This window comes from Nycticebus coucang, chromosome 19, assembly GCF_027406575.1.
Source record: "Nycticebus coucang isolate mNycCou1 chromosome 19, mNycCou1.pri, whole genome shotgun sequence".
Lineage (NCBI taxonomy): Eukaryota > Metazoa > Chordata > Mammalia > Primates > Lorisidae > Nycticebus > Nycticebus coucang.
In genome coordinates, this window is record NC_069798.1 from 7485413 (window position 1) to 7512669 (window position 27257).

At 43.1% G+C, this 27257-nt stretch overlaps 2 protein-coding genes across 4 annotated transcripts; one reads left to right on the forward strand and one right to left on the reverse strand.

Moving 5' to 3' along the window:
• Nucleotides 1-816: 816 nt before the first annotated feature.
• Nucleotides 817-2420, reverse strand: LOC128571937 (serine/arginine repetitive matrix protein 1-like). Its single transcript, XM_053571803.1, has 2 exons — nucleotides 2042-2420; nucleotides 817-1073 (listed from the first exon to the last, which is right to left on the reverse strand). Exons 1-2 carry the CDS (start codon nucleotides 2418-2420, stop codon nucleotides 817-819), a joined length of 636 nt encoding a protein of 211 aa, XP_053427778.1.
• Nucleotides 1909-11839, forward strand: ZBTB14 (zinc finger and BTB domain containing 14). Of its 3 annotated transcripts, none has more exons than XM_053571799.1 (3): nucleotides 1909-2136; nucleotides 4799-4882; nucleotides 6097-11839. In XM_053571799.1, exons 2-3 carry the CDS (start codon nucleotides 4880-4882, stop codon nucleotides 7441-7443), a joined length of 1350 nt encoding a protein of 449 aa, XP_053427774.1. In that variant the 5' UTR covers nucleotides 1909-2136; nucleotides 4799-4879; the 3' UTR covers nucleotides 7444-11839. The 3 variants fall into 3 exon arrangements, with proteins under 3 accessions (XP_053427774.1, XP_053427775.1, XP_053427777.1); XM_053571800.1 differs by lacking the exon at nucleotides 1909-2136 and adding an exon at nucleotides 2248-2284; XM_053571802.1 differs by lacking the exon at nucleotides 1909-2136 and adding an exon at nucleotides 2945-3005.
• The last annotated feature ends 15418 nt before the right edge of the window (nucleotides 11840-27257 follow it).

The following is a 27257-nucleotide window of genomic DNA, read 5'->3' on the forward strand; positions in this document are numbered from 1 at the left end:
GTGCAGCAGAAATGAAAAAAGGCTAGATACCCCTGCAAAGTAGGGGCATGCAGAGAGTGGGAAAAGCTCACAACGGGCTGGCAGAAGCTGGAGTAACAGCAGCAGAGGTGCACCGCCACTGCACGCCCGGCATGTCCCCGCACTGTGACAGCTTTTGGCGGCTTTACTGGTCGATGACCCAACCCTATGATACAGTGCCATATTATCCCCCATAAACACAAAACATAGGATTGAAGTGCAATTTTAAGAGCTATGCAAAGAAAAACAAAGTAAGCAGGGACAGGGTATCATATATAATGAACATGAACTTCTGCAGCAGGTAACTTGCTTCAGAACCCGTCCCTACCAGCAGAACCCACTACCTGTGGGCGCGGGACATTTATTAACACCACTGAGCTAATATCTGAGTACCTAGGCATTGTTTCACATCATCCTCACAAGTGCCCTGTTAGCTAATTTTCTCATCTCCATTTCAGAGAAGTAGCAACTGAGGTTTAGAGAAGTTCAACAACTTAAGCATCTTTGAACTGGTTATGACCCTAGAACTGGTTCTGTTCTGTCCGGTTTCATTCATCATACCTACCAACGCCAGTGCTTTCGTGAACGTCAAGATGTGTATACAAGCACCTTGGGGAATGTTAAACCAACGTCAGCTAATATTACAAAACCAACTGGGGGCTTACAGAATTTCCTTCAGAAAATTCATGCAAATAGGAATATCTTGGTTTACTTAAATGTTTTCTTAGGTGCCTGTTCCAAGTATTATCTTACGTAATCTTCACACCATTCACACAAACCCACGAGAAGGGTCCTGCTCTAATTTTTAGATATTAAATGATGTGTTTGGCAAAACGATGTTAAGAGCGAAAGAACGACTCCAAGAAGTTGCGGCATTGCTGTCCCGCTTTCAGTATTTAGGAGCTGCAAACGCGGGAGCGGGAGGGACTGCCCCGGGGTCCCGCTGCCAGGCACAGGCAGCGCGTCAGAGACAGCGCGACGATGTGTCCGCAGCAATGGAGCCATTACTTGCGGTGAACAGGGACGTGAGGACAGCGTCAGGCCCTCAGAGCTCTCTAGAAAGCGTCAAATGAAACTGAGTCCAGGGTCTAGACTGCCACAGACAGGCGGCCGCCGGCAGCCCCCGTGACTTTTCCTGGACTGTCCTGGTGAACTCAGGAGCGCGGACTCCGCTTGGCTAGACCCAGACTCCTAGGGGTGATCCCATTCCCCTCGGTGACTGGGGTCACCCCTTATACTCCAAATCAAAGACGTCACTTTTTAAATTTGTTTTGCAAACGTTTATTGTGCACCTATCATTTCCCCAGAAACAGAATACAGCAGCGGCAGCAGCCGGGGCCGTACACCCGCCAGCGCGCGTCCCGGAGCTGGCCAATGCGCGCGGAGGGCGAAGGTGCCCGGGGCGCCGGTTCCGGAGCCGCGGCCCAACCCACAGCCTCAGCTCACAGCCTGCACGCGCCCGGGGGCAGCACTGGCCCACGCACATGCACACGCACTGGAGCACCGGCTCCCGCGTCCCCGGCGCAGGGCGCGGGCGGGAGCCCAGGAGTTTGAGCGGGAGGCGGGAGCTCTAGGCGGGGCGGGTGCCCGCGAGAGGGGCTCGTGCATACGCGTCTCTCCTCTCAAAGCCCCGCCCCTGCCCCGCCCACCCTTTCTCCCGCGCGCGGGCTCCGCGCGCCCCAAGCCGCGCGCGTGCGCGCGCGTGCGCAGGCCAGGGCCCTCCGGGGGCGGCCCCGTAGTCTCAAACGAAGGCGTCGGCAAGAGCCCGGATTAACCCCTTCGCTGCTCGTCCGCTTAGGAGACCGGCCGAGTTCCGTGCCTGCGCGAGCCGGCGGCGCGCCTTCCCCCCAACCCGCACCGCGCATGCACGGGAGGGGGGGCGGTGGGGGTGTTCACGGCCGGCTAGACATTCTGTGCTCGTGCAGGAGGAGGGCTCCTACCATCAGGGACGTGCACGATTCCCCCCCACCCCGCCCCCTCCCCAAACTAAAAAAAAAAAAATCCAAAACACACTGCCACCCACCGTGCCCCCGCGCCCCGCGTCCATCCCGTCCAGGCCTGCGTGCTAGTGAGCGCGGGGAACCCACGGCGAGTCTCTGTGGCTGTGCCAGGCTGCAGGTAAGCGCGGGCCAGGGTGCGGAAGGGGCCGGGGTGTCTTCCAGGAGGGGGCGGCCGGGGCTGGCGGGACAGCCCGGAAGAAGCGCGTTCTCGCCGTGCTCTGGAGCACCAGCCAGTTCCAGGACGTGCGGCGGCTGCCAGCGGCGCGGTGCGAGCGGGGCCGGGCGTGGATCGGGGCTGGGCGTGGAGACCGGGCGCCCAGGGGGCCGCGCAGGCCAGCGAGCGGGCTCGGGGAGCGGCCAGGCGGCGGCGGCCCCGCGCGCGCGCTCGGCGGCCGAGTTCATGGCCGCCCCCGCTCGCACCGCCGCAGTGCACCGCGGTGGGGGTGGGGACGGCCCCAGCCCGGCGCCGAGCGCTGCCCGCGGGGCGCCGCCCCTCTGAGCCCGGGGCCCTGCCACGCCGCCCCCAGCTGACTACGGAGGAGGGGGCCGGGACCCCAGCGCTCGCACTCCCGGGTGCGCCCGCGGAGCTCGGGGAAGCCGGCCGCGCGCCGCCCCCGCCCTCGGCCGCGGGAGGGCGGAGGAGGGCCCAGCGCGAGCTGGCCGGGGAGTGCGCGGGGCGCGAGCTCCGGGCTCGCGGGCGGAGCGGGGCGCGGCGCGGCGCGGCGCGGGGCTGCGGAGCCGGCCGCACGCCCGCTCCCGCTTGTCGCGCCGCCGGGGCTGCCGTGGGCCGCGCGGTCCCTTCCTCCCGTGCTCAGAGCGGCGGCCCCCGGCCTGCGCCAGGCGTTCGATTATGAAAGGAAAAGTGGCCCTTTCACCACCCGGTTCGGAGGCTGAGCTTTTGTTTGGGAAGCAATACAAACGGCCTTATCCACTCCCTCACCTCTTGGGCGGAAAGAAATGAGAGCTAGGGCTCGGCACGCCTTAAAGGTTCCTTGGGTCTTGCGCTTGGTTGTCTGCTTCCCCTGGATTCCGAAGTTGCAACAGGGAAGTGGTGCAGCCGCCATTGTCGAGCTGCTCCGGGGTAGGGGAAGTGGCTGCAGCCGCTTATATAAGTTTGGCTTTGCAGGGACCCGGGCCACCTGCACTGTAACGACGGCTCTGCACGCCAGCAGACTGCAGAGCATTTAGGAAGGGCAGCTTTATTGTGTAGGTGCAGTTGGAACCACATCTTTTCCTGCACCTACCTGCATAGATACTGGCCAAAGGCTGACTTCCAGTTTGACTAACCTGAACTTACTAGTTGGAACATCTCAATGGAAAAAAAAAAATTGGCCCATGGATACACGATCTCTTTTCTGGTCCCCAGAGATCTTGAGAAGGAAGGCGGTAATACATGTTAGCCAAAAAAGAATTTAAAAAGCATACTCTGTTGCCATGGCTACTGTAAGGCCACTCCTCTCCCTGGTCCCATGCATTTTTATCCACAAGCCCAGGTGGGGGTTTCTGACCACAGAAGGAAGTATCATGGTGGGAAGATTTTGCCAGGGCTGCCTTCTCTGGACATGACCTTAGGGAGCAGATATACTAGAATAAGTCAGAAGCATCCTTAGAAATAATTTTGCCGAACCCTCATACTGTGCAGATGAAAACCCCCTACTCCCTAGTGTGTTCATGGTTCTCTAAAAGGAGGTTTTTATGATTTTCAGCATTGGTCTCTGTGTTGAAGCCTTGCACCACAGTTTTTGCAGAAGAGTGTATCACAGCCCAGTCGTTGGCTCCTACCAACCAAATAGCTTATTTGTGTGGTCACTGTTAAGCAGAAGAGACTTTTTATGTTTTTTAGGTTATTGGTCTGCAGGATAGGGTTCTTTGCAGACCAGAAAACCAAATTCTTTAACCTGTGTAGAGATAGATAAAAACACCTGGATTTCACAAGTGCAGGGTCTGTGTCACCCAGGTGAAGTGCGAGGAGTGCAATCATAGCTCACTACAACCTCAACTTCCTGGGCTCAAGTAATCCTACTACCTCAGCTTCCAGAGTAGCTGGGACTACAGGTGTGGGCAAGCCATCGTGCCCAGGTAATATTTAATTTTTTAAAGTTTTTGTGGAGACGAGATCGCACAATCTCGGGCTGAGGTCTTGAACTCCTAGCCTCTCGTGATCCTCCTGTCTCTGCCTTCTAAAGTGCTGGGATTGCAGGCGAGAGCCATTGCACCCAGCCTCAAATGCCATCTTCAAAGGCAAACAGGGCTGTCCTCACACAAGTACAGAAAGAAAAAAGCAGCCACTTTATCCTCTCATCCCAGTAACTGTTGTATATGTGTACTTCTGTAGCTTTACTTATACAATTATAAACATCTTTATGTCTGTTCAAACCTAGAGAAAAATGTAGAAGCCTACCTGTCCAGCAGGAAATGGGGGACCCAGGACATGTGAACTTAGTGGCTTTTTCTGTTTCTGTGTTGCCATCAGCATCTGTACAAATGTGGATGTGGGCTGTGTTTGTGAGGAGAAATCCCTGAGTGTTTCTCTAACCCCTCCTTCCACTTCCCAGTGCACAGCCCCTTCAGGCTCTAGTGCTCCAACCCTTACCTGTTCAGAGCTGTTCATGGCCAGCTATGCACTGTTCTGCTCCCGACCTGAAAATGGGTGCATGCACAGGACACAGAACAAGAGAGCAAAGTTTATTTTTTAAAATCAATACTTGAAAACCTTCTTGGTTTGGGTTTTGGGAAACAGCAAGATCCTGCCTCATCCTTGTTTGTCCTTTTTCTTGTAGATCTGGCGTGCTTTTGATCAGAGTTCCTCTGATCTGAAGATTTTGACGTTTGAGGCATTAAGATAATAGCCTGTGTTGTTCATGGTAACTATAACTTTGGATATTAAATCTTGAAATGATTTGACATTTGCTTTTACATATTTTTATACACAGACACACACATATATATAAATTCTCTTTGTGCATTAATACTTCTATTTCTCTGGGGAAATTGTGTGTTTTCCTCAGGATTATACTTTGTTGAACAAAACTAAATATTTTTTAAAAGAAAACATGCTGAGGGCAGCGCCTATGGCTCAAGGAGTAGGGCGCTGGTCCCATATGCCGGAGGTGGCGGGTTCAAACCCAGCCCCGGCCAAAAACCACAAAAAAAAAAAAAAAAAAAAAAAGAAAACATGCTGAACACAATATTTTAACTCATTTTTTAAAAAAGGTGACAGGGATCTTTCATGCCAGTTCTAACTTTCTTTTGTTTATAGAATACTTGCAGCATTTATCAAATATATCCAATGTTAAGGACACTTTGATCTGGATGCCAGTAGCTTTGGTATCTGGGGGAACTAAGCCACTCATCACTGTCTTCCCAAATGACATCTGATTCACTTAGTGTCAGATTAAACCTTGACCTTCATTCAGAAGTGGCCTGAAACTGCTATGGAAAAATTAAAAAACAACACTGAATGGATTATTGGGGCAATGATATCTCTCACTAGTTGCAGTAGTGATCTGTCTCGTTTATCAAGGAAGTATAACACTGAGCTCAGTATTTTACTGAGTTAAGAAAAGATGTAACATACAGGTTAGCGGGTCCTTGCCTTGAACCAATTTTTCAAACCTTGAATCTGGGTTATTTGTCATTATTCCCTCTGGTTGGGAAGAAGCGTGGGTTTTGGGGGCTAGATTGTCTGCGTTTGACTGTCAGCTTTCCACTAAGTAGCTACAGAATATTGGGCAGGTTTCTATCCTTGCCTACAAAATAGGGACGGTGATACATACCTCATAAGGTTATTTGAACATCAAGTTTATAAGACATGTAAAGCATGTATTATCTGCTCAGTGAAAGTTGTTATTATTATAATTAGGCAAATACTTAGTAAACTGAAAAGAAATAGAAGTAACAGTGTGGAATTCCCTAAGTTGAGCTCAGTCCTTTCTACTCGTATTTATAGGTCTACTCTTACATTGACTTACTGAAATTGTTAGGTTCCAAAAATTGATCAGAAAAATGAAAATCTGGCTTTGTTCTCTATATAGGAAAGTAATTACTAAACTTTCTTTCTTTAAAAAATTTTTTGTAGGAGTTTTTCATCAGTATGTCTGAAACCATTAAATATAATGACGATGATCATAAAACTCTGTTTCTGAAAACACTAAATGAACAACGCCTAGAAGGAGAATTTTGTGATATTGCTATTGTGGTTGAAGATGTGAAATTCAGAGCACACAGATGTGTTCTTGCCGCCTGCAGCACCTACTTTAAAAAGCTTTTCAAGAAGCTTGAAGTTGATAGTTCTTCAGTAATAGAAATAGATTTTCTTCGTTCTGATATATTTGAAGAGGTCCTGAACTACATGTACACAGCAAAGATTTCCGTGAAAAAAGAAGATGTTAACTTAATGATGTCATCGGGTCAGATTCTTGGGATCCGGTTTTTGGATAAACTCTGTTCTCAGAAGCGGGATGTATCTAGTCCGGATGAAAATAATGGGCAGTCAAAAAGTAAGTATTGCCTCAAAATAAATCGTCCCATCGGAGATGCTGCTGACACTCAGGATGACGATGTGGAAGAAATTGGGGATCAAGATGACAGTCCTTCTGATGACACCGTAGAAGGCACACCCCCAAGTCAGGAGGACGGCAAGTCGCCCACAACAACACTCAGGGTTCAGGAAGCGATTTTGAAAGAGCTGGGGAGTGAGGAAGTTCGGAAAGTCAATTGCTACGGCCAGGAAGTAGAATCCATGGAGACCCCAGAATCAAAAGATTTGGGGTCACAGACCCCTCAAGCCTTAACATTTAACGATGGGATGAGCGAAGTGAAAGATGAACAGACACCAGGCTGGACAACAGCCGCCAGTGACATGAAGTTTGAGTATTTGCTTTACGGCCACCACCGGGAGCAGATCGCCTGCCAGGCATGTGGTAAGACATTTTCCGATGAAGGCCGATTGAGGAAGCACGAAAAACTCCACACTGCGGACAGGCCGTTTGTCTGTGAGATGTGTACAAAAGGTTTCACCACACAAGCCCACCTGAAAGAACACCTCAAAATCCACACGGGATATAAGCCCTACAGTTGTGAGGTGTGTGGAAAATCATTTATTCGTGCCCCAGACTTAAAGAAGCACGAGCGAGTTCACAGTAACGAGAGACCGTTTGCGTGCCACATGTGTGACAAAGCCTTCAAACACAAGTCCCATCTCAAGGACCACGAAAGAAGGCACAGAGGGGAAAAGCCTTTTGTGTGTGGCTCCTGCACCAAGGCCTTTGCCAAGGCGTCGGATCTGAAAAGGCACGAGAACAACATGCACAGTGAAAGGAAGCAAGTCACGCCCAGCGCCATCCAGAGCGAGACGGAGCAGCTGCAGGCCGCGGCCATGGCCGCCGAAGCCGAGCAGCAGCTGGAAACGATAGCCTGTAGCTAGAGGTGAGGGACCGGACGCTCTGCCTGGGAGCAGATGGAGCTCGCAGTGGATCATAATGAATGAACGCAGTTACTATATTTTTGTGGAGATGTATGGAACTCACTGGACTGAAGACAGTGCTTGCTGCGGTATTTTTAAAACTTTTCCAGGAAATGATATTCCTGAGTTCTGACCAAACAGTCCCGCTGTCCTATCTGGTGTCTAGTATTCATGTTACCAGGCCCACTCCCCCACTTTATTATGATTTTAATTTGAGAACTGTGTTGGAAGTGAGAGACATCTATTCCATTTTACGTTCCTCTTACACTCACTGGTGAGTGCCCTGCACAGAGTGATAAGTAAATTAATTTCCTAATCATCACAATTCTATGTGACTTATGGTCAAAACAGCAGTTTTAATAACTTAAAGTGCTTCAGACGCTGACAATATCAGTGGGTGGTTGACCAGGAACACCGGGCAAAGATGAAAAGTTCTGGAAATGCAGAATGGTAGTAGATTTAAATTTGGTTTGTTAATTTTATATGGCTGTTTTTTCACTTTTTTTTTTTTGTGTGTGTGTGTGTGTGTGGACAAATAATGGTTGCTTTGCTGAAGGGTTTCTTCATCAGTTTTGATGGCCTTGTACCTACCCCAGAAGCTGTAGTCATACATCCTGAAGGCTCAGCAAACCCACCAGAAGGCTGGTGGTCTCGAGGCTGAGTTCTTAGGTTGTTTAGGCATGGCTGCTCTGCACCAGCTGGGATTTGTGGAGCGAACCAGTGGTGAGAGGAGTAGAAAAGACCAGGTTTTACATCTGCAACTATTCCAAGATTGGTAGATTGAAGTCATTCTTAATTGCTTTTGGAATTGGATTTTTGTTTAGGATCAAAATTAGGACAAGAACAGGTAATGTTTCTTCAGATCCATTTGTGTAACGTGTAACTTACAGAATGTCGTCAAGCTTTGGGGCTCTCTGCAGCACGTGATTAACTCAAAAAGAAGATGCAATCTGCTTAATTTGAAATCATTTAAGCGTGTAAATAGTGTTGGTCTTACATAGTCCAAGTAAAAGCAGATAGCTGCACTTTTTTTTTTTTTGCACGTTGGATTAAAGTAACTTCCATCAGCAACAAACGTCAGACTGTTTATAACAAATGTTAAAGATTGTCAGGCCAAATGTTTGTTTAGAAGGATATTTCATCACTGGTTACCATTTTTGCCTTTTCAAAGCCGTAAAGCAGAACTCTGTTCCAGGTTTGGTGTCCTAAATGTTCTTTTAACCATTTCTTTCAGAATATATTGAAATGCCAATAATAGTTTGAATTATGTTCTGTAATAAAGTATTAGTCAATTACTTTAGAATATGTAGTATCGAAGAAAATGTCAACTTTTTAAAATTCATTTTTGGTTGCTAGGATTTTTAAAAAATGTATTAAAAGCAATTTCATTTCATAGCTTGTTGCATTAACACCTGTAATTACTATTGTGGGAGGAATTTTATTTTTAAAATTGGTGTAAATGTTATGCCCAAGATCGTAGGATGAAGATGCTGCCTTTTTAAAAAAATTTATTTATTGGTAAAATGTTTAGCTTAAAATTAATTTAATTTCTTGAAAATTGTTCCTTCTGTACCGAGAGTAGTCCTGTCACTGTGTTTTTATGTTGTTAGCAGGAGGAGAACTGATTGCTGTTCCAGGCTGTTTTAACCAAAGCAGAGGAAAAATAACATCAGTAGCTACTTCAACAAACCTTATTTCGAGGCTTCATTTTTGTATCGAAAAGAAAGTATAATTCTGTCATTCCTGTTTTCATAGCAAGCTTCCACATACCCAGGTTTCTACCAAAATCTAACTTGCTGTACTATCTTGATCTTGGTTTTACAGATTTGCAAATTAAACGTGTGGTATTAACCCCCACTGAAAATACATAATCAGGGTGGTACCTCCCCCCACCCCCCAAAGATGGCTTAATTTTGAACACCTTATTTGTATTATGCAGATATTTACCATTTGGCCCATTTTGCATGAGAAATATACCTGTGTTATTTCTACCAGTGGTGGCATTGGGTTTGTACTGTGCATTGGGGTGTATGTTTTCTTGGAATATTTTTAGTAGCAGCAGCTCTCTTCTTTGCTGATGCTGCCTCTCCACACTCCGTAGGCCCCAGGATAGTGAAGCCATCATGTTAGATGGTTCACAGATACCTCAGAACCATGGAGGTTGATTCTGAATTATGGTTACATGGTTACTCTGAGTCTGCAACATACAGGGAAGGGAAAGTCTAAACTTCAACCAATATTACTACCTTTTCATTATTTACAAATCACTGACTTTTTCCATTTGTACAAAGAGAGTGTCCATACACTTGAACTTTTTAATGCATTTATTGGCACTGATCAAGTGAGGGAATTTTAGGAAGTTTAAATTTAAGGTACTTTGCCTGCAGTTAACTTGGTCATTAATTTAGAATTGTTAGAAAATTCAGAAGTGACCGTCAAGTGGGCTTGATACAAACATTTACTGTCTTGTTAGGAAAAAAAGATTGAGATGAGGGTAAATGAAGCAAATTTATGTAGTGGTTATTTTGTTCAGGTATCTGTAAGTTGTCATGTGAAGCTGGAATGCATTTTCCTGTAGTACAATGTTAGTGGTGGTTAGTTCTCAGCCTCCTGTGAGGCTAGTATAAGCCTGGTAGGACTAGTATAAGTATAATAAGGGGCGTTCTGTAGAGTTCTAAGTCCTGGGAGGAGTCAGAGCTATGGCTTCTAGAAAAGAATGGGGACTCTCACTTTCCTCTCTGAAATCTGTCTCCATTTTTTGCATGCCCTTTTGTAACTGGGAACTTCCTCCTCTGGAGCTGCTCGGTGTGAGGTTACTCCTGCATCTATGAGAGAGCTCTCTCAGGTGGGTAAAGGTGGGGTTGCCTGCTCAACATGTGTGGTGTATCAGGTGCGAGGCTGGATCCTGGAGAAACAAAGACAGGACAGGTTTGACCCCTGCCTGGTGGATTGAGTGTGCCCTGTCCAGTCTTACACATTCTTCTTAAAGATGAGTATGGCATTTGCCTGCACTGTTACCTGTGATTCCTTAAAGGCTGCCATACTGGTCCTGTCCAAGTGCCCTGAATGTAAGTTTTCAGCAGCTGAGTGTTTTTGTGATCTTGAGAGATAGTCCCAATTACCAACATTCACTGAAATACTCCCAGTACAGTGAGGATGTGTGGTTAGGTGGAAAGGCTTTTCAAGTCAAACTTGGATGTAGGTCTTGGTTCTGTTTCTCAACGTGTAGATTCAGACATGTTAACCCCCCTGAGCCGGTTCGTCATTTCTAAAATCGAGAGAGGGGTTTCTGCCTCCTGGTCTACCATGGATTAAATGTGTAACCAGTCCAAAACATTCAGCCCACCACCCACTGCTTTTTAGGTGCACTGTCAATGCTCCCTTCCTATAGAGCATTCTCAGAGGAGCAGACAGAAGCAAAACTGAAGTTCTCTTCTGCCTTTGGCATTTGTCAGTTCTACTGTTGCTGGCCCCGAGCTGTAGACTTAGACCTCTTTAAGTCTTCTTAACTGAAAGTACTACAGAAGCTGTGTTTATCTGGACACTTCTGTAAGCAACCCCTTTGCAGCAAAACTTAACATATTTGTCTTAGAGTTTTCTTTGGTCTTGTAATCTCCCATCATTTGTACATTTTAAAGTAGGTCATTGGAGTGCATTCAGGTGTGAACACTGGCCTCTTTGGAGGGCTCCCTGCTCTTTGCAATTGTGGCTCTGCCATCACAGGTGGTTCTGATTTTGAAGGCTGACTTTTTAGTCTCATACATACATGAAATCATGTATTTAAAAAATATTTTTATATTATGCTTTTCGAAAATTAGGCATATTTGGGGGTGCGTCCAACTGTTCTCTGTCTAGTTTGTGTAAATTCAAGAATGATCTGTTGCATTCCCCCTAAAGGGGCTTTGACTACGACCCAGGAATTCGAATTTTCCTTTTAGTTCCAGAGTAAGGGTTTACTCATTCACTTTGCTTTTTTTTGGAGGACATCTCTATTAATCTTATGCAAAAATACTTCCTGTAGAGTAAGACTGAGGCATATTGGTTGACAATTATTGAAGGGCATCGGACTAGGTGCTAGGACGTAACAGCACAGTGAGCAAGAACGGCGCCGTCCCTGCTGCCCTGGAGCTTATCATCTGGAATGGAATGCTTTCCTCTCCAAGTTTTACAAAATTTTACAAGAATTTACAAATGATTACAAATGTACAAAATGCTTTCTGAAAAACTGCTGTGGTATGTATTTTAATTGAGTTCATGGAACATACTTTAGAAAGTAATTAAGGGGTTTTGATAAATTGTCATAATTTAGTAGTACTGACATGAGCATTCCTAAATGACTTTTGTGAATGTATACTGAGAAAATATGTCTATTAAATATTACCATTTTCATAGAATGATTCGCATCGTCCCTTATTGATCCTGAATTTTGAGAAGAGGAATGGTAATAGGAAACTAAGGTCTATTTTTTTTAAAACAAGTGATACTGGCATCAAGAATGATACTGCTGCAAAGAAAATGAGAGGAGTGAAGAAGAACGGCCTGGGCTTCCAGCAGCTTTGGGCAAAGATCTTAACCCAGGAGATTTTAAGGGAAGAAGCACCAAGAGCGAGCAGCGTTGCCTGGCCGTGGCTAAGGGCCTGGTGTCCCTTAGCACCCACCAACCATTAAAGGTGACAATCTGGACAGGATAGAATTGCCAAGTAAGCTAATGGAAATCTGAAAAGATCCTAATGTTAGTTTGAGGTCACCTCAGGCTGCTTGTCGTTTTGGCGGCGTTCTGAGAAAGTGATGCTACTACACCTGCTCGGAATGCAATCATTCTCTGTTTTCAGTCAAGAGGGCAGAGGCCTCCCATGGGTGATTGCTAGAGGTCATGGCTTTTGCTTTTTTTGTTTTTTCCACTTTTATTTTTCACTTTGGATGTCTGTGACCAGATAGTCAAGAGGTTCAGGATTTAAATCGTAAAGCCTAGTCTATGTTAAATATTTACCAGGTACCAGGCTCTATACACAATGTGTATATTTTGTGAGGTACTCATTGATGACCCCATTGTCCAAAGAAGGTAAGAATCCTGCCCAACGTTCAGAGAGCCAGGACAAGGGAACGGTTCCATCTGTCTCCAGAGCCTGCGCCCTGAGTCACTATGTTTTAGGCTCGGAAATGTGCAGTGGTGACCTGGCACATGTCTCTACTGATTTCAGTCTGCTGCTTGGCTGATGGTGCTGGAGGAGAGAGAAAGAGGCATTTATATGAACAGGAATTGGTCCCTATATTTTGATTTTTCTCACTCAAGGAGCTGAACCTAAATCAACATTGTTTTACCTTGCTGCAGGTCTAGAGGGTACCCCCAAGTACAAAAAACTGCAGGTAGAGTGTGTGGATGATTGCAGCTTAACTCAAAGCTACCGGCCAGGGTTCCCATATTCCTGGGCAATGCCAGAAGACCAGAAGCTGTCTAGTTTGGGGCCAAAGTAACTCCTATGTTAGGACCTCTCCACCCACACTCTTCTTGCCCCTGCTCTCGCTCTGGAAGGTGTTGAAAAGCTTAGATTCATCTGTCTCTGCCGCTTTCCAGCTGTTTCGGCTCCTTGGGCTGGTTGCATTATCTTTCTTAATTTTTGCCAAAATGCAAATGTTGATTCTAGCCCAGTGTATGCCACTCTTGCTTATTATTCCAAAAGATAAACTCACTACTTCTGTAAGTAACAAGGCATTTAGTTTCAAAATAAAATTTATTTAATATATAATTGACTTCAAACAGGATGGCAGAGATGATTCAAAGTTTTAACATTTGGGGAACTTAAAATTTCGTTAAGGCTATTTACGTTTATCTAAAGGAAGAGTATGTAGGCTGGGCGTGGTGGCTCACTCCTGTAATCCTAGCACATGGAGGCCAAGGCGGGTGAATTGCTTGAGCTCACAGTTTCAAGAACAGCCTGAGCCAGAGCAAGACCTCATCTCAAAAAATTGCCAGGTGTTGTAGCGGGGACCTGTAGTCCCACATACTCGAGGAGCTGAGATGAGAATCACTTGAGCCCAAGAGTTTGAGGTTGCTGTGAGCTGTGACACCACTGCACTCTACAGAGGGTGACAAGTGAGATCCTGTCTCAAAAAAATAAATAAAGGAAAGGTATGTGTACGACTGTTACTTTTCCTAAATATGGTAATGTTCTGGCTATTGTTTCAGTAATCTTCCAACCAATACAGGAAATATTAACCACATTGGACGTCTGCTGGATCTGTTGGCATTATCGTAAACAAGATTATATTGAATAGTCTTGATACCCTGTAATAAAATGTGAGGTTGGGAAAAGAAGAATGAAAAACAATACGGATCAAGTTAATTTTAAGAGCTATGTAATTAACCATTATCTTCCCAAACTTCTGTGAGTTGTGAGATCATTAAGAATTTTCTTTTTTAAAAAAGTGGTATATTAATAATGCACAGTCAACAATTTTAATTTTGTTGATAAGGTAGAACTGAACTGTATGCTAATTGACATAGTCTATGACTTCTGCAGACCTTTACAGTTTACATAATTAGTATTATGAGGGAAATATTACTATTCTAATTTTACAGACAAAAAGTATTAAAAAGGGACAGCACCTGTAAGCTCAGTGGGTAGGGCGCCAGCCACATACACTAAGGCTGGTGAGTTTGAACCCGGCCTGGACCAGCTAAAACAGCAATGACAACTGCAACAAAAAAATAGCGGGGCATTGTGGCAGGTGCCTGTTGTACCAGCTACTTGGGAGGCTAAGGCAAGAGTATCACTTAAGCCCAAGAGTTTGAGGTTGCTGTGAGCTGTGACGCCACAGCACTCTGACCAGGGTGACATAGACACTGTCTCAAAAAAAAAAAAAGGCCTAAACCTACATCCTTTCATTCTGGTAATTGTCCAAAGCAGTCTGAAATAAAATTCTTTTTTTTTTTTTTTTTTTGAGACAAAGTCTCACTATGTCGCCCTTGGTAGAGTTCCCTGGTGCCACAGCTCACAACAACTTCAAACACTTGGGCTTAAGCAATTCTTCTGCCTCAGCCTCTTAAGTAGCTGGGACTACAGGTGCCCACCACAACGCCCGGCTATTTTGTTGCAGTTGTTGTTTAGGTGGCCCTGGCTGGGTTTGAACCCGCCACCTTCGGTGTATGTGGCTGGCACCATAACCACTGTGCCACGGGCACCAAGCCAGAAATAAAATTCTTAAGTAAAGAGTATATTTATTTTGTAGAAAACTTTTATCTCTGTTAAAAACATTAATGTAAAAGATTAAGATTTGAAAGATTACATTTAAATCTTCTATGTTTAAAATTTTTTTTTTAATCATATGCTTATCTACTGGTTAACTTCCAGTATCCATTCTGTCCCTCTTCTGTAGCAACAGAATTTTTAGCTAGGCATTGTACTTTTGACTAAAAACTCTAAAACCAGTTGTTTTTCTTTTTTACTACTGCAAAACTTTGAAAATATTTGTTACCAGTGACAAAATCCGGTATAGTGGTTTAGAGCACGGCTCTAGATTCAGACTACTTGGAGTAAATTCTGGTTCTACCACTGAGTGTCCTTCCTTGGTCAAGTTATTGAACTATTTTTAGGTTTTCATTTTCTCATCTGTAAGACAGAATAATGTGAGGATTATGTGAGATGATCTATGGAACATTCTTACAATGACAAACAATATAATTTTATGGTTATTTCTGTCAATGAATGAGACATCTGGATTTCTGTCTTCATCCTTTAACTTGATATGTGAACCTCAAGCAACAGATTTGAGACATTTTCTTGTTTTAATGTAATTACTAGAGGCCTTCCTGCAAATGGGCATTAAAGGAGATCACAAGATTTGGATTCCTCAATACCTATGAGAGATTATAGGAGAGGTATTTAAAGGCTGATCATCAGACCGGGTGAGGTGACTCATGCCTGTGATCCTAGCAGTCTGGGAGATAGGTAGGTGGATCGCCTGAGCTCACAAGTTAGAGACCAGCCTGAGCCATAGCAAGGCCTCATCTCAAAAAAATAGCCTGGTGGTCGCCTAGTCCCAGCTACATGGGAGGCTGAGGCAAGAGAATCGCTTGAGTCCAAAAGTTTGAGGTTGCTGTGAGCTGTCAGGCCACGAACTCTAAAAAAATAAATAAAGGCTGATCATCATCTCAAGTTTTTTCTGCAGTTCAAAACTGAAGGAAATTGGGCAGCGCCTGTGGCTCAGTCGGTAGGGCGCCGGCCCCGTATACTGAGGGTGGTGGGTTCAAGACCGGCCCCGGCCAAACTGCAACCAAAAAATGGCCGGGCATTGTGGCGGGCGCCTGTAGTCCCAGCTACTTGGGAGGCTGAGGCGAGAGAATCGCTTAGGCCCAGGAGTTGGAGGTTGCTGTGAGCTGTGGGACACCACGGCACTCTACCGAGGGCCATAGAGTGAGACTCTGTCTCTACAAAAACAAAACAAAACAAAACTGAAGGAAATTTGGGTAATTCTGTGCAAACTGTCACAACTACTAGCAAAATAATTCAAATTGCACTCCATGTAATCCAAGTAAACCTAGCATTTTCTAGTTCTATTTTTAAGGACCTTCTCAGCTTTTGGAGATAACATCCAAAAGAAGTGTAAGTCTTACTCTTAAGTATTGGAAAATGACGTATATCTTCACTGAAGTTTCCTGGAGTTAGTGTCAGTAAGGGAGATCACACGGCATCCCCTGTGAAAATATTTTTTGTATTTCTTCTATTTTTTCAGCAGCCTCTTATTTCATCTTTTCCTTTCTCTCGGCCCAAATTTTAAAAGCCATATTTTTACTCCCCCACACAAATATTTTCCTAAATATTTTCACTCCCTTCCTCAGCCTTTTCCTCTACCAAACTTGTTTATAAAGCAATTGTATCTGTTGTTTTGCCCTCTCTACCCTCTTTTGAAATTAAGGTACTTCTTTTTTTTTTTTTATTTTGGCCGGGGCTAGGTTTGAACCCGCCACCTCCAGCATATGGGACCGGTGCCCTACTCCTTGAGCCACAGGCGCCGCCCCTCTTTTGAAATTAAGGCCTGACTGCAGAGCAAATAGGAAGAAGGTATTACACACTGTTACATAAGTTTGTTTTTGTATCTCTCACATATATCAGATATAAACCAGAGGGTCTTACTATGTACCACTCTCACCACCACCCCCATTATTATTGCTTTAGGCTTTACGTTATTACAGGCTAGATCCCATTACATCAAAATAAAATAGGTCACACATTAAAGTTCAGTTTTATTTTGCTTTAAAATAAGATAGCCTTGCAGAAATGTAGAGAAACTCCTTGGAAAAAGCATCAGTAAATCGAATAGATTTACAATCTTTACTTGGAAGAAAATAATTATAGTTCCTAGGAATTGGAGAATAGATCTTAAAGTGGGAGAAATTAAAGCTTCTTCGTCTTCAAGTATTTTTAGCTGCTCAATTTGGTACTTTCCTTCAAAAACTTAGATTGCTTTTTCCTAATTTTTTGTATTTGACTTAAATTTTTTTTTTCACTTGTTCCTATAAAGATCTTTTCCTTCCTTGTGTCTTATACATATACACATTTGTGCTCTTCCTGTGTTCTTAATATAGTGTAATTTTATTAAATCATACTTCATTGTTTATATTACTGTGATCATGTAAATGCTATTGCAGCTGAGCCACCTACCTTACTATGACCTATTTTCCTTGCTTGCAAAGTTGTTTCCCCACAGCTAAGAACTTCTGTTTGCTGAGATTTTTATGTGCACACCATCAATCCCACCCTAGACTCTCTGCCAGTTGTTTAAGCCACCTGTCATTGTGTCACAATTACAAGGTGTTTTGTTAGTTGCATCTTTTTGAATAGCGCTATCTCAGAGAGTTCTGGGCACTGATACTATCCTGGATCTCCCCTCACCGATATTGTAGAACTCCATTCTTGAGTTGGATTCCTCTTTCTAGATCCCAGCCTGCCTTCTTTTCTTGATATATTCCCTTTTCTCGGTGGAAGAACACATCCTCCCTACGAAGAGGGAATGAGGTAAACTTTTTGAGGTCCATTTTACCTTCACACTTAATTGGTGGTTTGGGAGCAGAACTTGAGATCAGAAAACAATCTGCCTGGCAGTCAATAATTCCATGTTTCTGCATAGTCAAGGCTTTCTGAACACTTTTAATGGTACCTGGGTTGAAAGACTGGTCTTGGAAGAGTAACTGAATAGCCCGAAACTTGCCAAGAAATCTAGAGCCTTATCTCCCTACCTGTTTAAATTTCAAAAGCCTATAAATCACCAAAGCCCAAGAGCCAGTCATTTACATTCCAAAGGATTGTTAAGGACCTGGGAGCAAAGGTTTCTCTGAATCTTTCTGAAGGAGAGGGAGCAGCTTTTGGCCTGTACAAACCCCCAAGACTCTTACTTTGAGGCATGCCCCTATGTGCAGGGTTACCTGTGGCTCTCATGTCACCCAAATGATATTGGGTATGTGAGACTGGTGCAGTTATTGCTGTAATAACAATTTTGAGCTCCAATCTAAAAATCTCATGTTTGTTTTCAGGATAAAGATGTAAATATGGATGTTAAAAACTTATAATCTACCTTCAAGATTTTGATAAGATCTTGGGAAATCTGAAGACATTCTGATTTCTGATTCTTTATGTGCAACCTCTAGGTATTTTTCTCTCTTTAAAGCTTGAAGAGTCATCTCGTCATCTCCATGTTCTGAAATACGATGATGGTTCCTGTTGTGAAACTGGCTGGCCCTTTCAATATGGAGAGTCTTTCAGTTTTGGAAAGTTTTCTTGCATTATTTCATTTATTATTTCCTCATTTTTGTTTTCTCCTTCTCTAGTTTTCCTAGACTAGTCCTTTAATTTTATTTGTCGTTTTCTATCTCTTTAATCTCTTGATCTAATTTCTGAGAGGCTTCTTTAACTTTATATTTCTACCATTTATATTAAGGGTTTTTATTTAGGGCCAAGTATGGTGGCTCACACCTGTAATCCTAGCACTGTAGGAGGAGTTCAAGACCAGCCTGAGCAAGAGCAAGACCCCATTTCTACTAAATATAGAAAAACTAGCCAGGCATTTTAGTGGGTGCCTGTAGGCCCAGCTATTTGGGAGGCTGAGGCAAGAGGATTGCCTGAGCCCAAGAGTTTGAGGTTGCTGTGAGCTATGAGGCCATGACACTCTACTCTGAAGTGACAGAGTAAGACTCTGTCTCAAAAGTAAAGAGGGTAGGCTCAGTGCCTGTAGCTCAGTGACTAGGGTGCCAGCCACATACACTGGAGCTGGCGGGTTCAAATCCAGCCCAGGCCTGCCAAACAACAATGACAACTACAAGCAAAAAATAGCTGGGCGTTGTGGTGGGTGTCTGTAGTTCCAGCTACTTGAGAGGCTGAGGCAAGAGAATTGCTTAAGCCCAAGAGTTTGAGGTTGCTGTGAGCTGTGACGCCACAGCACTCTACTGAGGGTGACATAGTGAGACTGTGTCAAAAAAAAAAAAGTAAAGAGAAGGTTATAAAAAAAATCTTTTTTATTTTGAAATAATTTTAAGAGATTTATAGAAATATTGATGCAGGCGGCACCTGTGGCTCATTGAGTAGGGTGCCGGCCCCACATACCAAGGGTGGCAGGTTTAAACCTAGCCCCATAGCCGGGCGTTGTGGCGGGCGCCTGTGGTCCCAGCTACTCGGGAGGCTGAGGCAAGAGAATTGCTTAAGCCCAGGAGTTGGAGGTTGCTGTGAGCTGGGTGAGGCCACGGCACTCTACCGAGGGCCATAAAGTGAGACTCTGTCTCTACAAAAAAAAAAAAAAAACCTAGCCCCAGCCAAACTACAAAAAAATAGCTGGGCATTGTGGCGGGCACTGTAGTTTCAGCTACTAGGGATGCTGCAGCAAGAGAATTGCCTAAGCCCAGGAGCTGGAGGTTGCTGTGAGCTGTGGTGCCACAACACTCTACTGAGGGCAATAAAGTGAGGCTCTGTCTCTCCAAAAAAAAAAAAAAAAGAAATGTTGATCAGAAAGTTAGTACATGAAGTTTCCATATATCCACTGAACTTCCTTTAGTAGCATCTTACATAGTCATGGTACAATTACCAAAACTATGAAATAACATTGATTGCTACAATTCTGTAACTAAAATTTAATTTTAATTTAACTTTTTTTCTATTGGATTAAGTCCACAATTTCACATTGCCATTATTTGTTATATTTTCTTAATCTTCTCTCCAGTCTGTGACAGTTCTTTATTCTTCATGTATTTTGTGACCTTGATACTTTTTGGACAGTATTAGTGAGATTATTTTTGAGACTGTGTCTCAATGTGAATTCATCAGATAATTTCTCATATTAGAATGTGAATGTGCATTTTTAGCAAGAATACCACAGAAGTACTATGCCTTTCTCTGTTAATCATATCAGGGGGTTCCTGGTGATTCTTCCAGGTCTATGACTGGTAATGTTTACCTCGATGATTTGGTAAATATTCATAATTGAGATATTATCTATCTCAACTGTGTAAAGCTACTATTTTTCCCTTTTTAAATTAATATTTTGGAGATGATACTTTCAGAATATGTAGTCATCATGTTTTTCAAACTGTCAGCCACTAATTTTAGCATCCAACTTTGGTAGATATTCCCTACAAAAGTTATTAATATGGTGTTCAAATAACGATTTTTTTTTCCTCATTCTTTCTAGATGTATTAGTTGGAATTTTTGTAAGAATATTCAATTATTTCAGAAATTATGGATATTTACTTTATGAGATATCATTCTTTATTTCTATTATTTATTTGGTTACTCAAATTATTTTAGCTTTGGCCATTAGATAACCATAGTTTTCATTTCCAGGAGCTTTGCTTCTTTATTTATTTTTAATGCCTCCTACCTGTTTCCTTTTCATAACATCCTATTCTTGTTTTATGATTGAAATTTTTCTTTTATTTTTTCAAAGGTATTAGTGATCATTGTTTTTCAATGGTTTCCTCCTTGCATCAGTCAGTCATCTGTTTCCTCCTCCAAGTTACTTGTTTTCACTTTCTATTTGTATTTTCTATTCGTCCTCCCTCTTTCTTTTTCCCTCCCTCTCTCCCTTTGTTTTTTTCTTTCTTTTGTTTGTTTGTTTGCTTGCTTTGGTCTCTATCTGCATGTTGGAGGCTCCTATGACTGACAATATTTGTCATCTCATTTCTTTTATTTTTTTGAGACAGAGTCTCACTATGTTGCCCTCCATAGAGTGTTGTGGCATCGCAGCTCACAGCAACCTCAAACTCTTGGACTTAAGCGATTCTCTTGCCTCAGCCTCCCAAGTAGCTGAGACTATAGGCACTTGCCACAACGCCTGGCTACTTTTTTTGTTGCAGTTGTCATTGTTAGTTAGCAGGCCTGGACTGGGTTCAAACCTGCCAGCCTGGGCGTATGTGGCTGACGCCCTACTCACTGAGCCATCAGTGGCACCCTGTCACCTCATTTCTAATGATAGTTTAAGTGCTGCTGGAGATCCCTGCACCAATGGGAAGGGCTGTCAGTTTAGGCTTCTCTTCCTGATGATGTCTGGGGTGCTTGTTGGTCAACATCTGATATCAGCTTGTTTAGATCTCTCCTTTTGAGATGATCAGACACTACAGAAAATATTTTCAAGTCTCCTGTTGGGGGAAAGTTCTGGCTGATATTATTCCAGAAATCTAAAGGAGAAGAAAGCTGAAGAATACTGTTATTCAATATGTACGTACTTTCTTTTATCTCCTTGTTCTTCAGCACACCCAGAAATCTCCTGTTTTACCCACTTTGGGGGAATTTTTCTTTTTTTAAACAGAGCCTAACTCTGTTGCCCAGGCTTGAGTGCCATGGCATCAGCCTAGCTCACAGCAACCCCAAACTCCTGGGTTGAAGGGATTCTCCCGCCTCAGCCTTCCAAGTAGCTGGGACTACAGGTGTCTGCCACTATGCCTGGCTAATTTTTCTATTTTTAATACAGATAGTCTCTTCCTCAGGTTGATCTTCAGCTCCTAAACTCAAGCAATCCACCCACCTTGGCCTCCCAGAGTGCTAGGATTACAGCCATGAGCCACCTTGCCCAGGCAGGACTTTTTTTTTTTTTTTTTTAATAAGTCTCTTTACTGTAATTTAATGGCAGTTTGGGTTAGTAAAGTGAGGAAATACTTGTGTTCATCTGTACTATTTAGTCAGAAGTCCCCGTTACTGTTTCAAATGAAATTTCTTAAGAACTTGAATTCTTAAATTGGATTTGGTAGAAATATATTTAGGCCAATCAATGGTAGCTATGGACTCAGTCAGTAAATCTGAAGTTTTAATGTCTTCCTTTAAAACTAGAATAACATGGGAGCCTTCAAATTTTGCACTTTGTTTATAAATCTTTAATTTGTCAAGTTTGGAAAGAAATCAGTACATACCTATATTACTGAATTTGCTGTCATAAGACTCAAATGAGTTATAAAAGTGTTAATGACATGTTTCATTCCCAAGTAAAAACATTTTAGCAGAATTTTCTGACTGAAATAGACAAATATATCTATATTTTTGGTAATAACTTATGTGCATATGGCAACGTTCACTGGCTTCAGTTTTCTCTCTTTGCTATTTTAACTCTCATTCTGCAGACACTTAGTGTGCTTTGTTATGAGCCAAATCCTATAGTAGGTTCCAAAGATACAAGTGAGAACCCTTACATTGAGTATCTCACAATCTAGTGGAGAAAGAAAAAGTCACAAAAAATTACATTCTTATGTCAGGTGAATGTGTGTATCTGTTGCTGGTGGGTCATCAGAGGTCAAGAGCACCTAGTTCAAACTTAGGGTGAGGGAGAGTTGAGGGAAAGTGTTTGGGGAGGCATTTTGCCACATGCCATATCCTAAACGATCTCCATCTGTATTTCTGAAGGTGTCTCCAGTGTAACTTATCAAAGCCTTACTTGATCCTCAAATTTGATCCCTACATGGTCTTTCTGGTCTCACTGAACAGCCTCCCAGATACTGAGGCTATCAAACCTGTTCTCTTTCTTTTGCGTCTCACATCCATTCCACATACAAGCCACCAACACCTCCTGTTGGCCCAGCTTCTGACAGTGATTTTCACCTGGTGTGCTGCAGCACCCGGGTGTGCCAGGGGAGGATCTTAGGTATGTCCTGAAAAGTTTTAAAGACCATCAATTAGATTATTTTTGAGAGAAGTTCAAAGCACAGTAAGTATATTTTTTTAAATCTTTTTTGATCAACATAATCTAAGTGTGCTGTGGAAGTTTATAGGTTCAAGTGTGCCGAGAGATTAAGAAGGTTGAAAACACTGCTAAGACATGGAATATATATCCAGGATTTGACCTCCTGGTTCTAAGTTACCTTTATATTATCTCTTGCCAAAATGTTACCAGAACCTCCCTCTGGGATCTCTGTTTCTGCCCTTGCCCCACCTCCATTGCAAGTCTGTTCTAAACAGCCAGAGGGAGCCTTTCAGTGGAGAAAATTCAGTGTTCCATCACATTCCCGGGGTTCTGTTAGGCCAGTACTCAAATGTTACCTTATCTGTGACAGATAGCAACCCAGCCTACCTGCAGGTGGGCATTCACTACCCATTGTACACATCTCTACATGACATACTTTATTTTACTTTTGTAAATGTATCATTTTGCTTGTTTTCTTTCTCCACTGGAACATTAAAAAGTCCATGATAACAGGAATTCAGTTTATTTCAGTCCTAATATCCACTCTCAACAACTCATTCAAGTGAACACTCAACCAATGAAAGGGTATATGGCATACCACCTGGGTGAAAGGCTCACCTACAACTTGGACTTTACCTAACAAATGCGAACAATGTAACCTAATGGTACCCTCATACTAAAATGAGGTAAAAAAACAAAACAAACAAAAAAACACTCAACCATTAAGCAAGGCTCTAAGTTGTAAGTATTTGGGGATGGGGTGAGCAGGAGGGGAAGTGGATAAAAAATCAAATTATATTTGGTCCCTGTTCTCAAGAAGTAAGTCTAGAAGGGGAGGAGAAAAGACATACATTTATTAACCTACACATAAAACAGAAGACTCAAAGGCCAGATGAATGATGTTTTTCTACCATACAGACAAGGATAAAGGCTCAAGCTCCTGGGGGAGGCAGCTACAGGTTAAGGGACAGAGAAGGGAGGGAAGGCAGCTAGCCAAGGCCTTTTTATTATGCAAATGAAGTGTCTGGACAGCAGCTCAGAAGAATAGCTGGTAGCTGAGGTAACAGTTTCTCTGTCAGAACTTTAAAGGTGTCAGACCTTTTGTCTCCCTTTCCTGCGAGTTAATCTTTCCTAGATTTGGATACTGCAGATACGGGGCCTGTTTGCATCTGCTGTTTACTTACTTCACTAAGGTAGATTTCCTCTGCAGATGCAAATCTCCCCCACAAAAGGACAGATTTTCAGAGCTATTCCTGTGTTTGTAGCTCCACCGAATAGCCATCTCAAAACATGCCAAAGAAGCATATTTTGGGGAGACATATTTTGGTTTCTCAGTGACAAATTGTTAGTTCTCAATTGCTATCATTATTAATATTTGCTTTTATCATACCAGATTGTTTGTAATTATATCTCTTTCTTAGGCCCGTGTAAATCTGTTAACAGGGAGAGAGAGAGTGTATGTCTTGAGTCCACACCAGGAAATTCTTCACCACCTAAGAGGTGGACGGGAGTGATTATATTTTCTTCTCCGTACTTTCCTATATTTTATAAAATGTCCATAGTGAGTATATATAATTTTATAACAAAAAGTTAAGAGTTCTGTGTGAAATATTCAAGTGTTGTGCATTAAAATTAAACCCAAACACGAATTAAGCAAAATATACTAAACTAAATATATCATCATCTATTATACATTGTATATTAATTATAACACCAAAACTAAATAATTTCACTTATTTTGGGGAGGAACGTTAGAAATAGGCCAGTTTAAAATCTTGTTCAATAAAAGGGAAAGCCCAAATCTAGGGGGTTCGTATTCCTCACGATGTCGCAGACAGGCCTAGAACCAATCCTTTCGCATTCTTATTCCAGTGATCTTTACCACATGTTGCCAAAATTATGTTTCTCTGAGATAGAATTTCATATAAATAGATCCATTGGGAATCATTACATTATACTCAAAATTAATCTAATACCAATTAAAGAAATTCCTGCAAAATCTAAATTGGTACGTATCTTTGAAATATTATAATATTAAAAGGAGTCTGTTATTGCTATGGTCCTACACATTTGGGGAAAAATGACAAAATGGTTTAATTTTTTTTCTTCTTCTTCTTTTTTTTTTTTGTAGAGACAGAGTCTCACTTTATGGCCCTCGGTAGAGTGCCGTGGCCTCACACAGCTCACAGCAACCTCCAACTCCTGGGCTTAGGCGATTCTCTTGCCTCAGCCTCCCGAGTAGCTGGGACTACAGGCGCCCGCCACAACACCCGGCTACAAAATGGTTTAATTTTTGTCACTTGGAAAATTGAAGACAAAGTATCAACTAACAAATTCCTTTGATTGCTGAATAATAGAAATAGATTTTTAGCACTTGCCTGTGTTCTTAAAAATCCTTTTGAATGCAGGACAATTTTTAGATATTCAAGTTCAAATGCAGATCAAAATAAAAAAGGAGTAGGTCCAGGTGAGGTGGCTCATGCCTATAATCCCAGCACCTTGGGAGGCCAAGGCAGGTAGATTGCTTGAGGTCAGGAGTTTGAGACTAGCCTGAAAAAGAGCAAGACCTTGTCTCTAAAAAATAGCCAGGTGTTGTGACATCTGCCTATAGTCCCAGCTACTTGGGAGGCAGAGGCAAGAGGATTGCTTAAGCCCAAGAGTTTGAGGTTGCTGTGAGCTATGATTCTATGACACTCTACCCAGAGCCACGAAGTGAGACTGTCTCAAAACAACAGAGCAACAACAACAACAAAAAAGAAAACTTAAAAGGAGATGCTCAAAATTATATGCAAAATAATTTTGGAAGTGATACAAGATTCCCCCACTCAGGACTGGACAGGATTCCTCCATTCTCTAGGCCCAGGTGAGCTCAGAAATCAGACCCCTATTTCTAGGTACAAACAGGCTGCCTTTTTCAGGCTGCACCCTCTGGGCTCTAGCAAGATCAGGAACAAAGCAGCCTGAGACAGTTTTTTGGGGTGGTTCCACCTTGAGTAGGGAGCACACACCCCAATCCCTTCCCTGAGACAAAAACTACAAAGATCTAATAACCTTGCCCCGGGGGAGGGACTGCATCCAACTTTGAAAGGATATTTTTCCACCTACCAAATCCTAGCCAAAATGTAATTCTCCAATGTATACCCCTAGTCGGAGGATCCAAGAGATGAACTTCCGACTTGGGTCTTCCCCTCTGCCAGAAGCTCTGCTGCTTTTTCACTGCTTCTGTATTGCTTTCTGTCTAATAAAATCCTATCTTACCACTAACCTGTGGTCCCTGGATTCATTCTTTGAATCCCCGAGACCATGGACCTACTGAAGAAGAAATTCTGGTAACAAAAGTATAATCATAACTAAAATACCTTTTTGTTTGGCATTCAGAAGTAGTTTTGATTAAAACAAAAAGTAATTATTCACAAGTAAGTATCTTTATTTTTGCTAAAAGCACAGTATTTTCATCCCAAAATGTCCTCTCAAACCTATCAGACTAATTTGCCCTGACTCAGCCTTTCATCTTCTTTTCTCTCGACTAGTGAAAGATTTTTTTTTATTAATAACCCCTCTGTGTTTAGCCTTCCTATAGACTGTGTTATTCATTTTCTATCCTGTGTTCAGAATGAACCTTCTATTAAAAATGTTCAATATGATGATCTTCCTAAAACATGAGTCTGGTGACACCCTGCTCTTCCTCACACACTGTTCATTTCTCGCTGCCTGTGGATCTCACGGCGCTTTCTTTAGAGCCCCTGTGTCGTTATCAGGCCGACTCCCTGTAGTCAGAGATTCTCCTTCCCAAGGTCTGGGCGGGGGTCCAGGACTCTTTTAGCACATGCAAAGTATTAGCTTACACACAAGTTATTAAACGAATGATCTATAAAATAATTTCTGACTCATGGAAGGGAAGCTCTTGGTGGCCAGAAGATGCAGACCTTGTAAGAAAGCAGCACCACAAGGAGCTAAACTTGGAGAGTCAGTCTGGGGTGCAGCTGGGTTCAGGGACTCACTTTCACATCAGTGGTAGGGAAGAGAACACACAAGTGGGGTCACCTAAGGCTTATCTGTATCTCTCTTATTAGTTGTTTGTTTTTTTTTTTTTGGCCGGGGCTGGGTTTGAACTGGCCACCCCCGGTATATGGGGCTGGCACCCTACTCCTTGAGCCACAGGCACCTCCCTCTCTTATTAGTTTTAACAACCACAATGTCAACATGTTGCCTAAGAAATGCTGGAGTGGCTCAGAGAAGTTCCTCCGCTCTCTACACTTCTCCCCGCCCTCGTTCTAAGCTACTCTTCCCTTAAAGGCCACCATCTAACAGCTGTGGACTCTCAGTAAAGCACTCCAAGGAACCAATTGACAACTGAATGTATACATCTGTTTCTGATAGGAGTCAGATACTTGACCTTAATCATTTCCCAAGAAGCAGTAGCACTATCAAATTCACAATTAGGAATTTACTTTCTTCAGAGACAATCTGCCGTTCTACTTTGTCTCATTGCCTCAACTCTTCACATTTTGCTGATGTGCTAAGTTGTTGCCAGCTAATTAATATCAATGTGATATTTTTGTCTATTTATTTATTTATTTATTTTTTGAGACAGAGTGTCACTATGTGGCCCTTGGTAGAG

Excerpts from the sequence above, each read along its gene's own strand:
- LOC128571937 (XM_053571803.1), bottom strand. The coding sequence starts at position 2,420 with ATGAACTCGGCCGCCGAGCGCGCGCGCGGGGCCGCCGCCGCCTGGCCG. Across the intron at positions 1,074-2,041 it reads ACGCGGGGCGCGGGGGCACG|AGAGCTCTGAGGGCCTGACG; the intron begins GTGGGTGGCAGT and ends GACGCTTTCTAG.